The sequence below is a fragment of the Rhinolophus sinicus genome, linkage group LG12, assembly GCF_036562045.2.
Source record: "Rhinolophus sinicus isolate RSC01 linkage group LG12, ASM3656204v1, whole genome shotgun sequence".
Taxonomy (NCBI): Eukaryota; Metazoa; Chordata; class Mammalia; order Chiroptera; family Rhinolophidae; genus Rhinolophus; species Rhinolophus sinicus.
This window is the reverse complement of record NC_133761.1, coordinates 2,419,095-2,440,726: the sequence shown is the minus strand read 5'-3', so window position 1 is coordinate 2,440,726 and position 21,632 is coordinate 2,419,095. Positions and strand designations below refer to the sequence as shown.

At 51.0% G+C, this 21,632-nt stretch overlaps 1 protein-coding gene across 5 annotated transcripts in view; it reads right to left on the bottom strand.

The window, feature by feature from the left end:
- The window catches only part of TRAPPC9 (trafficking protein particle complex subunit 9), a 319,931-nt gene that overhangs the window by 244,916 nt on the left and 53,383 nt on the right, over positions 1-21,632 (bottom strand). For all 5 annotated transcript variants that reach the window (XM_074316655.1, XM_074316658.1, XM_074316656.1 and 2 more), the window contains 2 exons: positions 8,254-8,380; positions 2,360-2,505 (listed from right to left, as the gene is read on the bottom strand). In XM_074316655.1, coding sequence (XP_074172756.1) covers positions 2,360-2,505; positions 8,254-8,380 — 273 coding nt within the window. The remainder of the gene's footprint in view (positions 1-2,359; positions 2,506-8,253; positions 8,381-21,632) is intronic.

Sequence of the window (21,632 nt, the reverse complement as noted above, 5' to 3'; positions counted from 1 at the left end):
GCCACTGGTGGCCGTCACACACCCGTCCGTGGCAGGCCCTGCCACTTCCTGCTGCTCCGCACCCGGCGTCTGGTCACCCTGGGCTGACAGCATCGCTCATTGCTCATGGTGACCAGCGGGTCTCTTCCCACCGCGCGCACGGACCTCTCTGGCAGGAAGCAGCCTGATTTCCCGCCGCAGCCCCAGCCGCCAGCCGAGCACGTGCAGCTGCTGCTTGGCGTTTACCAAACGGACACCAGGTTCTTCAGGAACATTCTCTCACCTGCCCCCCAGACGAAGCCTCCAAGTTCGCTTCTCCTGTCCCCACTCGCCAGCCAGCACGGCTGCTGCCCAGGGAGGCACAACCACTTGTCCCAGGTGGCACGGTGGGAAGTGACAGCTGCTATAGCCCAAGGAGTCTGACAACTCCAGCCTGTGTCGGGGCAGCTGGGACCTCAGCACTGAGCCTGGCCACACCACAGTCCCACCATAGTTACATGGAGCCCTCACCCCACGTGCTCACGCTCAGGATGTGTGCTGTGTCACCTTTGCACAGTTTAACCTGGACGACGACACCAGCAACACGCAGGCAGAAACACTGGCACATTATTCCAAGTAAGAGTGGAAAACGGTACCAAAAACTGCCCTCAGGGCTTCTTCTCTTATACCCTCTGCCCTCTGCTGTGATGATACCTCCAATTATACACAGAGACTCATTTATGGAGATTGGAGTTTCAGGTTAAAGCTACGAGATTCTCAAACCTCCGGGCAGCTCCTGGGTGATGAGTGCTCTGCCAGAAAGATATTGGAAGCCACAGAATATAAATTACATTTCCTTACCCATGGGTATTCAACAAATAACGTGCATTTTGGCTGAAGCTTCTATCACACCGCAGAAAGACTCTTGGGTCGCCCCCTGAATCTATCCTCCACGCAGGCGAGCAGGGGCTCCTCGCTGTCATAAGGAACCACATTGTAAAGGAAAAAGCCCTGGGCCTGGAGTCATTGAACCCGGGCTGGAGCCTGAGGCCTGCCACGTACTAGCTCTCCATCCGAGGGCAGGTAACTCCGATTCGCTCATCCTTAATTTTCTCATCTATAAACTGGGAATGGAACGCCTGCAGCGTCATGAGGTTGTGAGAACCACTGGTAACGGTTAAGCCTCTGCAACAGATACAGAGTATTCGTACAAAGTAGCCTCTGCAGAGAAACCCAGCAGCAAAGGTCCAGGGAGATGGAAGGAGCGGCCTGTTAGGTGCAGGGATCAGGGGAGACCTCTCTGAGGAGGGACGGATAAGTGAGCCACTGAGGCAGAGGGAGGAGCCCCAGGCAGAGGACACAGCAGGCAGAAAGCCCTGACCCAAAACAAGAATGTTACATTCAAAGCACAGAAAGTGGCGTGCAGCTGAGTCTGAGGAGCAAAGGAGAGAAAGGCCTGGGGTGGATGGTCCCCAAGGCAGAGCCTGAGGTCGGAGCTCCAGGGTGTGGGCGGCAGCGTAAGTGCAACAGGACACCTACGTGAGGTCAGGGTGCTTTGTTCCTACACTTGGGGTACAGAAATTAAGAGTAGAAATCAAGAAAACAGAATAAGAAGAAAGCACTGAGTTTCCAAAGCAAATCTCTGAAACTCCTAGGAGGGACTCAGCCCTTATCAATCTGACGTGGCCCCTCAGTCCCTCTGCTGTGACACTGTGACATGCAGGCTCCTGTCTGGTGAGGGGCCCAAGGCAGGTAGCTGGCGAAGAGTAAGGCCGCTGCACAGCCAGGTGTCAGCAAGGGACAGCAGGGAGGGCCAGCGGTGGTGGTACACACGAGCCCAGGGGGCGGCTGTGAGGGAGGAAATGCATGGCCCAGGCCTGGGACGTTGGGGGGGGGGGGTTTAGCACAGAGAAATGCACAGATTCCCAGTCTCCCCACAACAGAACCTCATCTTTCCTGGCTGAGTCAGCAGGCATCTCAAAACTGGGTACCCTGGGCGCCTGATAAAAACGAGGGCTGCCGGTATCCAAAGGAGAAAACAACGTAATGTCCTTATACCCCCACTCATCCTGAGCGGACGTCAACCTTTCATCTTGGACGACTCGGGAGTCACATCAAGCCTTGGAAAATCACTGACCTCCATTAACCACCCTTCTGTAGTTTGCCTACGTCTCAGATCACAGACGTCTCTGGCTTCTACAGCTTCCACACACACGTCACCTTTTATGAAGGAGATGTCTAAAAATCAGATCCACGGCCACTGCCGGACAGAGGCAGCAACCTGAGTAACTGATATGCACGCCGACATGTCCGTGCTCAGGCGCTGGGCTGAGATCTAGACAAGCCCGAGCGTCAGCGGGCGGCGTGAGGCTAGACAGCCCGTGTGGACAGACGGCCCTACCGATTTTCTTGCTCCGTTCCTCCCCACGGCTGTGGGCGATAATCGGCGAGTAGATGAAGGGGCTCTTGGTGGACGCGTTCTGACCCAGCAAGCTTTTCATCTTCTGTGGCCGGAGGCTGGCAGGAAGGTTCAACAGATTCACACGCCTGTTATTTGAAATGGAACAAAAATACGTCAACTGCCTTGTTAGCTTGGCTGCAGCAGAAATGTGTTAGAAAAACTACCAATCAGACAGCGGATAAACTGAGGGAAGGAAAAGCGTCCCAAATCGCAGAACAGAGCGGGAGGATGCTGCACGCAATGGCGCCGGGCGGTCCTGGACCCGGCAGTGCAGAGCCCTCCCTGACCTCAGGCCCCTCGTCTCCCAAATGCAGATGAGGCCCCACGCACACACTACAGTGCAGACCTGCTGCCTGCACGGGGTCCATCTCTCTCCGCCTCCCTCCTCCCTCCCGGCACGCCCCAGAAACACAAGTGCACCCCGAGCTGCATCTCCGAGACCCCAGGTATCTCACGCGAAGGTGACCTGCTCCGTCAGGTTCCCTGACTGAGTGGCTGCATCTCCATGAGCACAGCCTGCATCTTACGAATGCTGCCTCCCCCCACCCCCCTGCCTTGCTCATCGATCCTCACGCTCACACCGGTCAGCGTGCATTTACTGAAGACGTCCTAATCTATGGAGCCTGTGCACATTCGGGCACTTCCTGTGTATTGCCTCAACTAAACATCACAGCACCTTCCTAGCCTGGGGACCACGACCACTCCCCACGGGATCAAGGAGGAAACTGGCAGACTTCGCATACTGCCCACCTGCCCAACTCCCGGGGCTAGGAACTGGTGGCGGCGGGAGACCAGCTCCTAAACCACAGCACCTGTGACCTCCCTTGGGACCTGCTAGGCAAGACGGGGTGAGGATCTAGAATGGTCCGAGGCCTGAGACGAGAGGACAAGGGGGCAGGCCATGGAGGAGGCCGAGGAGGCAAGGCAACGCCACTCACTGTGCTGCTCCTCTCCCTGCCATCAGCCTCCGCTCAGGAAGGGAAGGCCAGGCGGTGGGGAGAAGCAATGCATGTCCATCTGAGACCACGCACAGCAAAGCCGTGTGCCAGCCCCCAGCGCTCTCACCACGCGGCCATCCTGGAGGCCAGATGGTGAGGAGCAGAAGATGGAGGTGGCCTGGATCACGAGTGACCTCAGGGGGTCAGCTGCCCTGGACACCTGCCGGCTTCCCTCTTACTTTGTGGGAGACAGAAACCCTTTTTGTAGTGAAGGTTGATTTTCCTGACATGTTCAGGGCTGATGTTTCCTGTCCCCGCCCAGGGTAACCTAATAAAGAGCCCCGTACAGAATGTCCCCAATCACAGCCCTCCCAGCTGGGAGGCATCTGCCGCCTGTGTGATCCTGCGCGGCCCAGCCTCCCCCCGCCCTCAGCAAACGCCTCGGGCCCTGGAGAGTCAGGGTCACACACGTTCTCTCGTCCAGTTCCCACGATAATCGAGGCAGCGGAGCGTGCTTACAAGCCACAGTCCTTTAAACGCATCTTGCACACTTGCTGACTCCCTTGTCTTCGTACGCGTTCCTGCAGGATGTTTTTCTTACAGGATCAGAATCACTTCATTTGTTATCTGCTTCAGCTCAGCTGTGAGCGTTCTGAGCACGAGGCACCCAGGGCCTGATGTGTCCCTACTCTAGTGCCAAGTGCAATTCTTTAACGCGTAGCGCTCAGTAACCGTGGGATGAATGTACTCCCAAGAGCTGAAGTTCAAACTCAGCTTCCAAATCCATCAAAACTAGGTGCTCAAGGCTAAGCAGTTCATCACCAACAGTGGCAAATCAAGGCCCTTCCTGAACATTCAGGGAAATGCCTGGGGCCCTGCCCTCGGGCTACAGTGCGCACAGTGAGCTGGCCGGATGTCACGCCCTGGTTCGTATCCGTCCACGCACATCCAACCACAGGGGGACGCCTGCACTTAGCCCTCAGTCTGGTGCCAAGGCCTCCTTAGCTGGTGCACAGGCCTGGCAGCAGGACAACCGGGCACTTACTTCATCTCCCCGGGCCTCAGGCTTTTCACTTATAAAACAGGAAGAATAATGGCATCATTATTGTGATAACAGTGTGATCTGATTAATATTTTGCAAAACTCAGACATCTCCTTTCGCTGGCTCCACAATCCCGTGTGGTATGTCCTCAGCGTGCCTCACTCTGCCAGGGTGGGCAGCGTGCGGGCCCTTCTCCTGGCGCCCGCTCGCCATCCTGCTCTCCACATGGACAAAACGGAGCCTGGCCCCACGACAGAGCATGCGGTCGCCCGGATCTGCCAGAGACTGGGGTAACCTCAGCCAGCCAGACCTGAGCCGTGCCACTCACTGTCTCTTCCATCTGCCCGAGACAGACGTTCCTGTCTATAGGTTCCAAACTCAGGCAGAGAAGGGGGTAGCGTGAGGTGGGTATCTTCAAACCTCAGCAGGGTGCTTGGAGGACTGAGTGAGCTAACTATGGAGGCCCCCATCACAGCACCTGACACATAGCAGGTGAGCAAACGCCCTTCTTGTCCCCTCCTGAAAACAGCACTTGTTTGTTTATAAGCATAGAGTCAAGTCCCTGGGTAAAGATGACAACACTGGACTGGGGTGAAGAAACTACGTTTTGGTCCCAACCCTGCAAGAGCCACTGCTGACCTTCCGACCAAGCACCGTCTCTTTGAGCCTTAGCAGTTACCCATCTGTAACACAACTCCATTTTCTTGCAACACAAACAGCTTTCTACGCCACGACAAAGTCACCACTCAAACAGAGGTCATCTGTGATTCCATAGGAACCATCTACATAAGCGCGAAATTCCGGATCGCGTGGATATGCAAAGGGTTCAGAGGGCGTGGTCAGCCAGACAAGAAATGCCAGGGCGGTCACAGCTTTCATTCACAGCACAAAACTGAGCACCAACGTCCGGCCATGAAATGTACCCGGCCAAAGAACAGCCACTCGAGGCACCTGCCTGAAGAAAACAGAATTCATGCAGCTCGAATCGCTGCAGAACTAATAATAGTGCATTTGGAATATGAGGCTGCCGACAGGAAAGCAGAATTCCCGGGACGTGTCCAAGACAAGGGTTATTTTTAGGGATTCCATGTGGAAACTGTTGACATTTTACAATCTGACGTCTCAGCAACTGTTGGTTAATTGGGGCTGCGCACAGCAACCGCGGGACACTAATTAGGAAAGTGACATAAAACAAACCGGGAGAGAAGGGACACAGGAAAGAGCAGCTGGCCTCTCCTTGGCTTTTAATCCATCGACCTTCTTTACAGCGGAAACATACCTAAGAACCCACTGGATAGCTCTGCACAGATGGGCTAAGACGACAACAACCGGCCACAGGCGCCCCATGTTTGCAGCCAGTCCGGGCATGACTGACATAGCCCTAGGCGGCACCTCTTAACTGGCACCTGGAGGCTGTTTCATAAACCAAGGAAAATTGCCCCAAGTATCATGGCCTCTAAGACCCTTTTTGAATAAATACCTATAATCCTTCCTCAAACAGTGTAATTACCTTAAAAGTTTGCATTTTGAAAGCACTAAAGCCACTCAAAGCAACTCAAAGCTCATTCTGACTGGAGGCTTTCAAGCCTTATCAATTAAAATATCCTCATTAACTCTAGAGCTCTCTGCCAGGTGAAGGACCTCAATGTTGGTTCATCAAAAAAAAAAAAAAAAAAAAAAAAAAAACCCATCAGCTAATCCCGCCTTCCCCAACCCAAATGAAAGACCCGTTGGTTTACTGTCAATGGCATCTAAATGACTCCAATTTCTTCTTTAATAATCCATGACTGGTAGTGTGTTTACATGATTATTTGGGGTGTGATATTCTATGTTGGTTGCTGGAACAGAAGACCACAGACGGGGCAGGGCAGCTTACAGACAGACACTGATTTCTGCCAGTTCTGGAGGCTGGACGTCTGAGAGCAGACGGCCAGCTGTGGGAAGGCCCTCCTCCTGGCTCACAGATGGCCCCCATCTCACTGTGTCTCCATATACAGGAGGGGAGAGCTCTGGCCTCTTGGTCTCCTCACAAGGGCACTCATCCATTCACGGGGCCCCACCCCCATGGCCATCTGAACCTAATTCTCTCCCACAGGCTCCCCCTCGAAAGGCCATCCCACGGGGGGTTAGAGCTTCAACCCCCACAGCATGCAGTCCACGGTAGTGCTGCATGCTGGGACCACACTGCCCCGTCCATGGAGGGCTGGGTTTACTGCAGCCTCCTCGGACCTCAAGTCTGAAGTTTGCACTGCGGACTACCGAGAGCTAACCAACCCGGAGACGAGCTGCTCTCTGTACCTGGAAGACCCTCCCTGACTGGTACAGCCAGGTAACTGCTGGTGAATGTCCTCCAGGGCCGGCACTGGGTTAGTGCCCACACTGGGCCAGCAACCCTTCCTCTGTGCGCCCCAACACTGCACGAAGCCTCCGTGTCACACAGCATGGACGGTGTCATCTTAGGACCATGAGCCCAGCCGCAAGCATCATCCCAACGGTAGGAGAGGGAACGTAACTACCTCCCCATCTGGGCAATGAGTAACTGCCGTGGCACTGAAATCCTGTGTAATGAAGAACACTGACCAATTCTTTACTTTCCAGATGATAAACGCTTTGGCACAGAGAGACCAAGGAAAACACCCATTTTCTGACAGCGACGTGTCCTCCTCAGGAAACCCTCCGTTGTGTCTATAGCCAGGAGGGTAAATTCACACTGGAAGATTCCAGGCCACACCAGAGTTCACCAGCCTTGTGCCAGGTTCAATTTCCTGAGAAGTGAGACAATGACTGCTAATACGGGAGCCAAAAAGGTGTTTGAGTCCACATAACCGCGACTTTGCCACGGCCCGGCTCTGAGACTCTGGCTCTGGAGCACACACATTTAAAAAGTAAAGGGAAGTGACATTTATTTCAGCATTCCTTGAGAGCGTGATGGAACTTAATCCAGTTGATCCCATTTAACACAGAAACAAACTCACTGCACCGCTGACAGGGAATCGCAAAGTGACCTCTGAAGAGAGGAAACGCTCCCCTAAACTTCTGCATGAACCAGTACCTGCAGGCAGCGCGCCTGCTGACCAAGCACCTTCCCGCATGTTCCGTTTGATCCATAAATACATCATCACACGGTTCACCAACCCCAGCTGGAGACGAGGAACCTGAGACTCAGGGAAGAGAAACAGCTTGACTGAAGCCACACCGTTAACTGCAAAAACAGGCTTGGAATGCGAGACTATTGGACAAAATCTTACTTTTTTTTTTCCAATTTGACACAAAGGCCATTCGCTAGTGCTCAGCACAAATGAGACCTATCAATAAACTCCTGTCCTTCCTTCCTGCGCCGTAAAGAAACGCTGACGTACCAGCCTGACACACAACACGGCACAGAGAAGTTTAGAGAAGACAGCACATAGCACGTTCCAGAAGTACCCCCGGTGCACGTTCAGAGAAAAAAGACCTTGCTTTGACAAGAAAAGCAGTGACGATGGAGACTGAAGAATTGTGGAGCAAGGATATCACATTCACCCGAATTCTTCACATTTTCAAGTCGCATAAATTTGGGAGAACAGCACAAAAATCACACTACCTGTGCGTGAAAGCCAATCTCAGACGAAAACCAAAATCCATTTACTATTGAGAACAGACGTGCATAAGCAGCCCTCCGGGTCCAACAGCGTCCGAAATCCCAGGACGAGGACACACGGAGCTCGGAGGGTGACGTGCATACTCCTGTCCAGACTGTGAGGAGACCTGACCTGATAATGGACCAGACACATGGCCAACAACAAACGGACACTCTTGTAAAGATCTGTGTTCGTGAGCAGAGCAGAGAGCGCACTCCCGAGGGGCCTGCTCACCTGACGATGGGAAGCTTGGTGAAGGGCACCGGCGGCAGGGTCAGGCCATCGGGGAGCGTGATGAGCTCCATCGTCCCAGGACACTTGGACGTATAGCTCTCCAGGCTTTGAGTCACGTCTTTCTTTTCTGATGAGAAAATGAAAACAAAATGACGGTTAATTAAACAAATGTAAACGTGGGAGGTTTGTATGGTATTCTATTCAAGCAAAAATAAAATTCGTAACCCAATCCCTGATGGTCCAATGAGTCCAATCCTCTGACAAAAATAAAGGGGCAATGACCACAGGAGATAAAAAGAAAGTACAAGTTTTATTGTATTCATTCAGATAACCACTAGCAGCGGCCCCATTTAAGGTCCTGTGGATAAAGAGGAAATTAAGTTACTATCTTCTAGGAGATTTCATTTTCCAAAAGAACAAATTCTTACCAAGTTCCAAGAAAGTCAGTAGCAAGCAGGCAGGACTGGAGAAGCGGAATTTTTTGATCACTTAAGAAATATTCGCCCACAATTACTAGGTCCCAAGCAAAACGCCAATCCCCATGCTCAAGCAGTTTATCGTCCATCTGCATCAAGATATTTAAGAGAATAATCACAAGTCCACATTTTTAAAGCCAAAATCGAGCTCTGTGAGATAAGACTGTTTTTCTCCACCTGGTCCCATCCTTTCCACTAGGAGGAGGGCAAGAGGACACAGGTGACAGTGAGTAGTGTTTGCGTACGTCCACAACGTGCTCTAGACACCTGCTCACAGACTGTGACACGCGTGCTCCCAGCTGCCTGCCTGCTGGAAACCTCGCCAGTATTCAGGAGGGAAAGCAGCGGTGTGCACGTGCGGCAAATGAACAGGCTGAGACCTGGCGAAGTTCTACCGCTTGTCAAAGAGCCTAGATTTGGCCCTAAGCCTGTGGTCTTGGCACGTGTCTAGCTGGAAGAAGAAAGGAAAGGAAGGAATGGGGGTGGGGAAGGGGCTTCCATCTTCCTGGTGTCGATTTGCTCTGTCACTGCTGACAGGGAAAGCCGGAAGAGCTAGAGCCACAAGTGACAGAGGGACACAGCTGTGGCGAGGCACCTACAGCAGCGCCATCAGCCTGGGTCTGAATAAACGCCGTGGTCATTCCCCATCTGCTGTGTGACCACCTTAGGGGAAGCCAGTCCACCTTTCTGGGCCTTCCCTTCCCAGGTAAAGGTTACTGAGGGTGAAATGAGATAACGCACTGGCAACAGGGACTGAGCGATACGAGCTCTGCACCGTGGAAAGATGGTAACTGCCATTGTTACCAGACAGTTGCACTGAAGGGAACAGGGCAGGGGACGGCTGCAGAGGGGGCCAAGTGCTTCACCACGACTGCGGCCTCCATACCAGTGTCCAGGCAAGGACTTTACAGACCTCAGGCTCGTGCGTTAAAGGGTAAACTGCCGCGACAGGGATTTTCTGGGTCTAAGCATCGTTCTTTCAGGAGTAAGAGGGCAGACAAGGAAGCAGAATTCTGAATACAACAGAGTAAAGTTAAGCACAACATGAACAAAATTCTTCAAATAATCAAATCATCCTCAACTTATAGATGCTAAATCTCCCACGGGCGCCAGCTGACCACATGTCCAGGACCTAATTTGCCTGATGCTTGGTAGCACACTCATGGCTTAGGGTCTCAGTAAGGTGAGTTACGCACCCTCAGGCAACCCTGCTAAAAGGAAGAAGGAAATTACTCTCCCTGCGAGGCCTCATGCCAACTGCAAAGTTGTCCCAGAAGGAAACGTGCATGCAGTACATTGCTTGGCTTCGCTCTGAATGGCTTTGCTGTAAAGAAAGTAATGTACACGACACGTGCCATTTGCTCATTTCAAGAGTTGACAACTGGACAAAAATCAGTACATCACAATTTCTCAGTTCATCTATTCTTGTTTCTTCTGAGTAATAATCTGAGACAATGACAACCACGCTTGCATTAAGGGATACGATACACAGGTAGAGCAGAGAAAAAGGAGAAAGAAGGACATCTTTTCTTCCAAATCTGAAATAAGAAAACTAAGGAAGAAGGGGGTGGAAAAGAATACAGAGGAAAAAGTACAGGTGTGGCCTGACGTAATCTCAAATGACATTTCAGAGTCGGCTCTGATACATTCACCTACAGAAGTGAAAATCACAGTTAGTCTTCGAATTGTTTTCACTTATATTTCATTTCAACATTATAATGCTGAGGTCTCTAAGGGTTTGCCAATAAGCAGGCCCCCTCCTGTCCACCTACTTTCTAAATAAGTTGGAAAGAGAAAAGATAGAGGCTAAAACATCATCGTTACTACCGACGCAGACCATGCGGAAGGACACGGCACGGTTTCTTAGCAAGCGCAGCTCCGCCCTGACACCACGACCTGGTGGGCAGACCCTCGTAGCCAGACACAGGCCCCAGCCCCCACCCGGGGGAGGCCACGAAGCTCAGACAAGCACTCAGAAGAAGCAAAGGGTCCAAGGACAACATCTGGGAAACACAGAGGTGAAGGTCAGTGAGAAAAGGAAGAACTAGTAAATGAGTTTGAAAAGAAACAACCCTTTTCAGTGAGACTCAAGAAGCCAAAAGGTGAGTTTTTCTGGAAAGAAGAGAAAGAAGGGTGGGTGTGATAGAAAGGTCCATTTGGATGCAAACTAAAGACCCATCGCTACACTTGGGAGTTAAGTGGTTGCTTGTCATCTTCAAAAGAAACGGGTAGGTACAGGAACCCAACAGCAACACATTAAAAACAGGCAGGGAGTGGAGTGACAGCTCGTTCCTGTCCCCAGAGTGGTGAGAAAGTGCACACGGGCTGCAGCGTGAAAACCAGGTGCTCCATCAGGGACGTTCGATTAACAATGACCCCCTGGGTAAAATACTGTCATTAGCTCCACCGTAGGAGTGAGGGCACTGAGGACGCAGGATATGCTCACTGTTTTCTAAGCTACCGGGCAAGGCTAAGGTTTCCAGCCCAGGCTTCTCCAGGCCAGGGCCCTTCTCACCACACAGAGCAACTTCCTTGGGCATTAATGTGCCCATTTTACAGATAGGGAACGTGAGGCTTGGGAAGGTCACGGGAGCTTGCCTGGGGTCACTCAGGTAAGAAGTGGCTAAACTGTACTCATACTCAGCCCTACCAGCTCATACTTCCTATTTTTTCCATTTTGTCGCACTGCCCACCCAGATTGCCCCAATATGTGAAAATACAGAAGAAAACACAGATACCTGGAAACACGATATCCAGCAAGATATCCTTGCATAGCAAGAAAAATCAACTCAGCTTTTTTTTCACTCAGCAGACACATTCAGGCGGCACAGTGGTCCAGCTACAAAGGCTGCGACAGTCACATGCCACCACGATAGAGAGGAACGACCCGCTCAAGCAGCAGCTATGGAGTGAGCCGTGTCATGCGGCAGGAAAAAGCGTCTCCTGAACAGAATGCGGGGGAATCAACACCAATTGCCTCCCAGCAGCGTGATCCTCACCGGCTTCTCCCTTGATTTACATCGTGACACCTCCGAGGCCCTGATCAGCAATCAGTCAAGTACGCCAGGAGATTAAATATTTTTCCTTCTTCTCTTCAAGTACATAAACATGTTCTACCAAAATGAAAGGCAATTATGCTAAACCATCAGCTTATTATATCATCATCTATTTACAGCACTACCTAGAAGATATTTAAATACCTCTGGAGATCTCAATAGAACACCCAGAAGGGGAAGTTATCTTAAGAATGAAGACTTAATACATAATTAGAAAGAATCTGCACATCCAATTACGAAGTAACGGTGAGACAAGTTACAGCACCGTAACATAATGCAAATCTATGCAGTCGTTAAAAATGACATTTATAAAGACTGCGGCAACGCGGGAAATGTCTGTGACGTTACACAGAAAATCAGGATGCAAAATTGTACTTATGAGATAAACTCAACTTAAAAATAAACCCAATTTTAAGAAGAATAGGAAACAGTAGGAAAGAAACGCATCACGACGTCAACAGCATTTGCAGGATTATGCATCATTTCTTCTTTTCTGCTGATGTTTTCCAAGGTTTCTAAAAGGAGCAGACATTATTTGTATAATAAAAATTATTTCAAAAACACTTAAACATTGAATTTTCAAAAAAAGTTTGATGAAGAAAAACCAGGGTTTGTGTGTAAACGTTCCGCGTGGGGAACGTTCCGCGTGGGGACGGCGTCCTGAAGCATCACTGGGCTCTGGAGCTTCTGCAGGAGCCTGGTTGTCACCGAGGCAGAAGGGCACGGTTACGGACTCCGCAGCTGTCCCCCGGCTGTCCTCGGCCGTGCTCAGGACAACATCGCAGCAACGACTGACGCGTGGAGAGGACATACTCGACGCAGGCACTGGCCACGCACTTCACGGCCACCCCATTCGATTGTCCCCCAAACCTTACAGGAGGAGCCGCTGTTGCCTCTACCTCACCGCTGAGCAAACTGCAGCTCAGAAAGGTCTCACTCCCGGGTCAGTGTACCTTCCCCTTCCGCCAGACACCGACTTGTCATACATTGTTATGCTCGGCCATCTCCCGTCCTTGTAAAAGTGTTTCCTATTTCACTCAACATTCCTCTAACAAACACACACTGAGTATCTGTCTTGTATAAGGAAGAGCCGCACTTTAAACACTCAGCTGGACATCCACCTCTTCAAGGACAAGACGCCCCCCAAAGTCCTTGGTCTCCCCACGTACTGACTACCTTCCAGGTAAAAGCACGTCCAAAATGATAAAGATAAAAGGTGAAAATGACATGGTCCCATCGCCAGGGAGTCCGTCATCTAGTGAGGGACCCAGAGACGGGATTAGCCTCGGGACGTAATGAAATGATGCTGAACCGCGAACTGAGTAAGGGACGAGGAGGTGAGGAGGAAGGCCTGTTACCGTCTCACTAACATGGAGACAGGGCGAGTAGGAGGACAGGGCACAGTGCAGTCGGGGCAGCATGAACACCACCTGCTACGCCCGAAGGACGACACAAGTCCAACAGATATGAAATGCAGACGATGGAGACGGAGCAGCTATGAGGTTCACTGAAAAAGACGGTTTGACTCAAGTCGTGAATGTCGCTGAGATGGGGTTGACTTTCCTAGAGGGGGCGGGTTCTGAAGGTACAAGGGTGTGATTTCGTTGCATTTCAGGGAGATAGTTCTGGCTTCAGTGTGAAGAATGGATCAGAAAGAGCAAGGCCAGGAAACGGGACATGATGTCAAAAGTCTCCTACAGCAATCCAAGGAACAGGTGCGGAAAGTGGTGACGGGAAAGAGTGAAGAGGAACCCACGTGAGAAAAACTCAAGCATTATATGAGGACAGGATATAGCTAAGCAATTCATAGGCTATAGGATAAGTAGGACAATGTGGGGGCGATTCCACAAGGTTCAACCTTCCAATAAGAAAACAGTGACACCCTCAAGAAAAAGGCAACTAATTCAACTGAGGATACGGTGGGTGACTTTAGGATCCCATGATGTTTGGGGGACACACCCGGACTTCCTATGGAAACTGAAGCGCAGGGGTCAGGACCGGAAGTAGAACTATAACATCATGAGCAAATCTTTATCAAAGAAAGTATATTTTGAATATACCAAGAGCTTAACTCTTAAATCTCCACCATAAATCCTCACAGAACTTTTTAAATTTATGCCCTCATTGACCCACTTTGTAATTTGTTTCTTTAATAACCTTGTGTTTTCATAACTCAAATGATTACTTTTATGTAATAATAATTTCATAATGTTTTGAAACCAAAAGCTTCTCTTCCGGCTGCTCAGGCGTCTTCCCTAAAGGGACGCGTGTGAGTGGGGCGGACCTACTTCTGCGGCATGTCCCTGAGGTGATGTTGCTTCGCGTTTAAAGTAAAAAAACCTTTCTGATTTTGCAACATACTGATCACAAGTTACAACGTCACGAAATACTTTGTTCAACAGATATTTCCAATGTTTCCAGAGGCGGCTGCAACCCAGCCAGGATTCCCAGTCCCAGACGAGCTACCCCACTGCCTGCAGGACAGAGAAAGGCACGGTAACGTAAGGACCACAGGACAGACTCGGGAAATGCCTAACTTTGCTCACTGCCCGCCCCCCCCATCACCCCATGACAAAGCAGAGCCTGAGGACCCATCTCCTCAGGTGGAGGCCCCAGGAGAGCCCTGTCCCAGGCCAGGTCCTCGGACACTGATGGGTGGCAGACTTCTCATGCATCGTCTCTGGGCAAAGCAGCAAAGTAAGGAGCTGGTGATAAGTGACGGAGAAGCTGAATAAATTAAATCTGACATTTTCTACCTCATCCGGTCCTTGTCTTTCAAACAAATGACAACTGCATTTAAGTTGAGAGATAACCTCTGGGCCAGAGGCAAACCAGAGGTGTGGTATCTAACCCTGGCTGACACATCCTTGGTGGTTCAGCCCTCGTCAGGGAGAGGCAAGGGCGTCCAGCCTTCAGTGAATTCCACGAGGACGGAGATAACACGGGAGGTAACCAAGGCCAGCGCAGAGAGCACGGCCTCCAGAGCCAGACACCAGGGTTCAAACCCCAGTCCCTGCCGTGCTACCTCGGGGAACGTCGATGCCTCGATGTCCTTGCTAAAGTTAGGCTAATCATAGCTCCTTCACGGGGCCCTTGGGAGGGTTTAAGAAGTTCAGATGGACGGGCACATACATACCGTACCTGTTCCGGGAACAGCAGACAAGCCCAGCACCTCAGCAAAAGAGATGGGCTGGGCCGGGCGGAAAGAGCATCGCATGATGTGCTGAGGAATTTGACTCTCATCTCTGCAGCTAGTGGGAAGCCGCCGAGGCTACAGATAACACCGGCTGCAGGACAAGCACTTTACGTCTGGGTGGAAGATGTAAGAAACGGCCCTGGGAGGCAAGGCGGTCCCTTAGGCGGAGCCCGGCCTGGGCTTGGTTCAGCAGATGGCGGGCGAGGCAGCAGGAGAGCAGGGCAGCGTTCTGCCGTGTGAGCCCGGTGTCCTGCAGAGACCAGCCCCTTCGAAAAGGCGCTGACGCCCTCTCACACCCCCCTCTGCCTCCCCCCCCCCAAGATGTTGTCTTCCGGTTCACCTCAAACGGCAAATCAGTATTTTCCCATAACTAGCAAATCCGCTAATTTGCTTGGGATTCTGACACACTGATACTTTTTCTTCCCCTCATTATTTTACGTGGGTAGCTTCTCCACCAAGAATGTATTTTATTAGCAGGTACTTATGTTGTCCTGCACAGTATTTATGTCTTCACCGCAAAACTGAAAGGAAGTCAGAAGCTTCCCTTCATTTCTGCCGGGGTTTTTGTCCAACCCCTTTTGTCTATTTCTGAATAAATAAAAGGAATTGTGTGAATTGCAATGGAAACAAATTACACCCCTTTACTGAAGAGTTCCCACCAGGCCTCACATAACATAACAATTCATATGCTTACGCTCGCTTCTCCCCAGCCAGGTGAAAAACAAAATATATTCAATCAAAACTCTGTAAGAAACCACATACACCACCTGGAGAAAAATGCAAAGGGGAAAAAAGCACGTGAGGAATGGGAAACAGGAAGCAAAATAATACACATCGCCTTCACAATTCACAGACGACGGCCTTCGTTTTCGGCCAGAGTCACACTCTGGCTGTTCATGCTTCACTGTGTAAAGCTCAAGGGCAAGACGCACATCTAAGACCTGGGTGGATTTTGTGATGGGAATGAGACGTAGCGAGCAGCACTGTAAACCCAAAGCTGCATGTTTCTGGCTGTGAATCCACAGTCCAGGAGACTTTCCACTATGACAGTCATGCTATTTACCCTCAATCTCTGACAACAAAATCCAGTAAAATAACGCATTCTCATTTTCAACACCATGTCACCATTTACTTAAATGTTTAAAAACATGTAAAGAACATATACTAACATACCCAGGGTTGTAAAAGATGACCAGCGAGGCACATTATAATTCACAGGAAGTCTAGAATTACGGAACGTGAAGGAGCGTGGGGGTGGGGCATCTCAGTCTCAGTTCCATCCTGCACTGACACTGCAGGCCCATGTCTGCTGTCCCAACTCGGACACATGACTTTCGCTGACACACGTGGCATCAGCCACCTCAGCTGTCACGTCAGCCTCAGAATCTTTGTTTCCAATAAAAGCATTCACACACACACATACACACACACACACACACACACACACACGCACGATTTCCTGTCTGACTCCCAAAGGCCAAGCTCTAAGTGATTCCATTCCCTTCCCAAGCTTCATACTGTGTAGACATATAGCCCTCTAGCTTTCCCAGAACAAATACTTACCACTATGTACGTGAAAATAAATAAAACATTTCACTGAATCTATAACTAAATGGGACATGACTTGAACAGTTATGCATGACTTTTCACACGTATAATTTTATAAACCACGATAAACGTCCTTGGGCCCCAAGTCACAGATTTGATTTGGGAAACACTGCTACCCGCAGAACGGGGGAATGTGGAGGTGCCTCCTCTGAGGGGACCAGGGCAGCGCAGTGGTTGGATGCACTTCGCTTCCTAACCAAACAAACGATGACAAAGGAGGGAGGCTGGTTTCCAAAATAAGCAAAGACCCAGGAAAGGCCTCAGTTACTAATGCCCCACTAGTCATTTCTGTTTATGAAAGCCTGTTCGCAGCAGCCTACAGAGCACAGCTCCTGGACAGGCCTCTCAGGGGTACTTATGAAACACAGACAGAGCCACCTAACAATCTGTTAAAGCAGAAAGAACAAATGCAAGGTCCCACAGATGGGGACGAAGACGACCTGGCTTTTTTGGAAAAACAGAAATAAGACCAAATACGGCTGGAGCTGAGTGAATGGACGAAGACAGGAGGGAGGTCAGTTTGGAGAACAAAGGAGCAATCAAATCATGTGGGGCCTGCTAGGCTCTTGAAAATGAGGTGGATTTTACTTCATTTCATTATCCGTGTCATGGGCGCCCATGGGAGAGTCTGAAGCAGAAAGGGCTGTGACATGATACTGGATGAAAGTGGACCTGTGACGGCTGAGCAGAGCAGCTAAGATGTCATGTGGCTTAGACAGCGCTTGTAAGAGCGGAGGTGGTGAGACATGGCCGCGTGGGGGACATATCTGGGACATAAAGCCCTGGTGACGTGCTGACCAGGGCTGAGACGTGCAGTCTGGTGGCAAAAGCGGGGCCAAGAAGCCCTTCACGGTTTCCGGCCTGAGCAACTAGACAGACAGCAGCAGCATTTGCTGAGATGGGAGCGTGAAGAAGGGGCAGACGTTGAGTCTGGAGCTCAGTGTGGGAAGCAAAGATGCGCGCCATGCGTGCAGAGAGAGGCCCTGGAGCCCTGGGGCCAGGTGAGCTCCCCCAGGGGAAAGCGCGGACAGAGAAGTGGAGGAGGGTGTTGAAGGGATCCTGAATGGACACCACGTGGAAACAGTCACCGAGAACAGAGGCAGGAAAGAGGAGGCAGGAGAAGCGCCCAGAGGGTCTGTACCCACCGAACACAGTCCGTGGGGGGTGGGGGGGCAGGGGGAGGAGCCTGGACGGTCACAACTTTGGCTTCTGCCGTTTAGCCCCGTTCCTGTTCCAAAACAATCCAACCCTGTTTCTGCATTTCACCCCCACACCCCTCCATCCTCAGCCTCGGCTTTCCTTCCCAAGATGAAGGAGGAGAGTGACATAGCCACCATGCTGATAAACTCCCTTTGCACCCACCCACAGGACGCGTCCGCACTCCTCGGCCCAGCATGAAGGGCTGTCATCACCCCACTCCGTCTCTCCTGCCACCCCTGGACCCCACTATTGCGGGCATCTCATGTCACGTGGGACACACTACGCCCAAGTGCACCATGAGCGCTCGGAAGTCACTGTGACTGCCTGCACTGGCTCTGCCCCAGGAGGTCCTCGAGGCTCAGCTCAGAGGTCACCTCTCCCACTGCCTGCATCGGGCACAGCACCCAACTGTGAGAGTGGATCACTAATTACCTTCAGAAAGGAGCTGAAGAGACCTCTCCTGTGTAACTGTTCGCCTCTTCCGCATCCATTATTCTCTACACAGAATTCCTGGAAACCTTAAAAAGCTCCTTTATGAGCCCAAAGGCTTTCGCAATCGCCCTCAAACTCAAAAGCCTGGCTACTTTACATGTAGAAACCAAGATTTTTGAAGGAACTGGTAACTCTATTTTTTCTTATTCTCTTCACAGTACAATTCACTCTCATTCAAAAAGCATCACATAATCTCAGATCAATAGTTTTCAAACAGGAGAAAGAGGAGGAAGAAGAAAGTGGGGAGGAGGCACAAGAGGTGAGGGTGGGGATTTGTCCTGAGCAGCCACCTAAACCTGTGAGAACAGGCTTGCCAAAGAGAAAACAAAGCAAAAAGTTGTTCCTGGTATTAAAACAAAAAGTAAAATATCAAATATGCTAGAGAGAGAAGCAGAACAACGGAGGGGGCAGTGCTTTTTCTCAGTGGGGATTTATCTCCCCCTTCCTGAAAAGAGACTGCAAGTCAAACCACAAATTCAGATCGTCCTCATTGGGTTCATTTAGCGAGGCTGACATGACACGTCCCACGTCCCAGAAGGCCCTGCCTGCACAGCTCTGAGTCGGCACGGACGTGGGACCGGGAAGGCCCAGAACCCAGCAGCCTCCGTGCTCAGGCCCGCTGACCGACACAAGCTCTTCTGAGCCCTCCGTCTGACGAGGCCTTGCCCTTGGGCCCTGTCCTCAGCCCGCCTTGCCCAGTTGTAGTGAGAACTCTGCTAAATCAGTTTAGCGAGAGGCCCCCCCCACCCTTGACATCTGATCAAGTACCTCACCCACCATGCTTGATGTGCCTGTCCCTGGCCTGCCCTCAGCAGGGACCCGTTAGGACAGCTGAGCCGGAATCCCCCACCGCTGACGGCTCCTCTTAGTCACTTGCCATCCGTGCCCCTCCCTCTGCTGTGGGCCCCAACCCCTACCTGTCTTTGTCCTATTCAGACTGAGCTCAGACTCCCTCCCCTCCTAAACACAGTGACCCCCGCTGCCACCGTCTGGAATAAAGTCTTCCTCACCACTAACGAGAGCTTTACCGATGCGCTGAGATGGGAACAACCAAAGAACAAAAATCCTGCCCTCCTCAAGGAGCAAAAGGGCGGCCAATGCGGTTCGACGTGGTGAGCTTTACACTGCCTGTGAAATTCACACAAGGGGTCTGGAGCAGACCCTTAGTAATGTGAAATGCACTTTACAGCACTAGATTCCAAGTTCACGTCATGCTAAGGCGACCCATCATAACTGCACAACAGACGTTCCTGACACCTTCAGCTTTAGTCCAGAAACCAGGGAGGCTCTTTGGGAGATGACTGAACTCTTTCCAAACTGCTGTTCACCGCCCGGGTAGATTATGGCACAGAATAGAGTGCATATGTAGCTGTGTACATATCCGTTGGACGAGGTCTACAACTGGGTTCTAGATTTAGCTTTGCCTTAAACCCCGAGTGACACTTCCGGCAAACTACTTCACCAGCACCTCAAAGCATTACAGACCTGTGGGTACAGTGACCAGGATTCTACCTGCCTCCCAAACCCAGACAAATGAAAACTAAAGAGACAGGCAAACAATCAGAAGACAGTAAAAGACTTTCACATAAAAGAGACGCAATTAGTAAACAAACATGGGGGGGAAAATAGTCAACCTCGCAAGTTACCAGGAAATACACGTTAAAACAGTCAGGCAACATTGTATACAACATTGTATACACACGGACTTCCGCACTGCTGCCAGAACCGTATAATTAGAACCATCTTTTCAGAAGGCAATTTGGCGGCAAGAGGTTTCAACAGCAATAAAAATGTTCACAATGGCTGACCCGGAAAGCCCTCTCCTGATAACAATCTCTCTCCTGCTCAGAAAGCTGAAGACCCAAGAGGTTCGTCATAGCATACCAGTAACATCAAAAACAAACAAAACCAGAAAGAAAGCAAACAAAAAAAAGTATGTATTATTAATGCATTCAACAAAATGTGAGGGCCAACAGGTGCCACTGGCTAGCCAAAAGGGACAGGTTCTGTCTGAGGTAAAACATGTTAAAATTGACTGGAGCATATACTAAAAATCGGAAGTGTGCATTTTAAATGGGTGAATTGTGTGGTGTAGGAATTGAATCTCAATAAAGCTGTTCTTTTTTAAAAGGAAAAGCATTCATTATTCATGCATGCAACAGCACGTGGATGCCAACGCATGCCCCAGCTGACACGGAAGGGAAGACACCCGCCGTCAGGGAGCCTCCAGCCTCAGTGGGGAATGTGTCCATTAAATACATGATTAAAACAGAGTGGGCAAAAGTGCTCCGACAGGCAAGTTCTGGACCCCAGTGGGAATGTTCCAGAGGAACACAGCTGGTCTGGAGGGACCAAGAAAGGCTCCATAGAAAGAAAGAAACGTGGTGTCTATACTGAAATGTGAAGGATGGACAAATGTTAGCCAAATGAAGGGAGGCAGGGACAGGAGGGAAAGCGAAAAGGGGGGCGGGAAGCGAAAGAGCAACCCACCCACGTGGGCTCTGCCACATCCTCTGTGCCCATTCATCAGGCAAGGACATTTACGTTGGCTCCACTTTGGGGCCATTATGCAGGGTGCTGCCACAAACTCTCACGGGCAAGTGTGTGCGTGGACGTAGGGTTTCACGCCTCCTGGGCACACTCCTGGGAGTGGAATGGCTGCGCCATGTCTCCCCACACTACCAGAGCTAACATTCAGTAGAATCAGGGAAAGTCCTTCTACCTGAAACTATTCCTTCTGCTCAGTCTGGTCTGGTCTGGTCTGGCAAACACCCATGTGTCCTTCAAGGTCAAAATCACCTTCTTCCTGGAACAGCACCCAAACCATTCTTCCAGCCCTGAGAACTGTCAATGTCCCGTGATGCTGTAAACCCATTGCTTGCACCGAGTCCCCGCGGCCGTCACTGGCCTTCTCCCCACGCCCTTCTCCAGGCAGAATCACCTAAAACGGTCTGAACACTGAGGGCCCGCTGCGTCGGGCTTCCACCAGGCACCTCACTCGGCATGAAACCTAAGACTCACAGCCTGGGAGCCAGCTCTGTACTGGCAGGTAAAAAAACCAGGGCTGCAAGAAGTGAAATTATTTGTCCAGGTCACAGAAGTAGGAAAGACGGTGGGATTCAGAGCCAGGCCTGCGGTAACTCAGAATCTGACACCAAGAATGACAGCGGCACAAGAGAACGTCAGGAACGGAGAAGGGAGAAGAGAGAGGCAGGAGCAAGGGCCCCGGTGCTGAGCTCGCAGCCCTGCCGTGCTCAGACAGCCCCTCACCCCTCCGTCTCACGTGCTCTTCACCACGACCCTGACAAGGAGACGCATCTGTATCCCCAGGAAATGAACCAGACAAGGAAA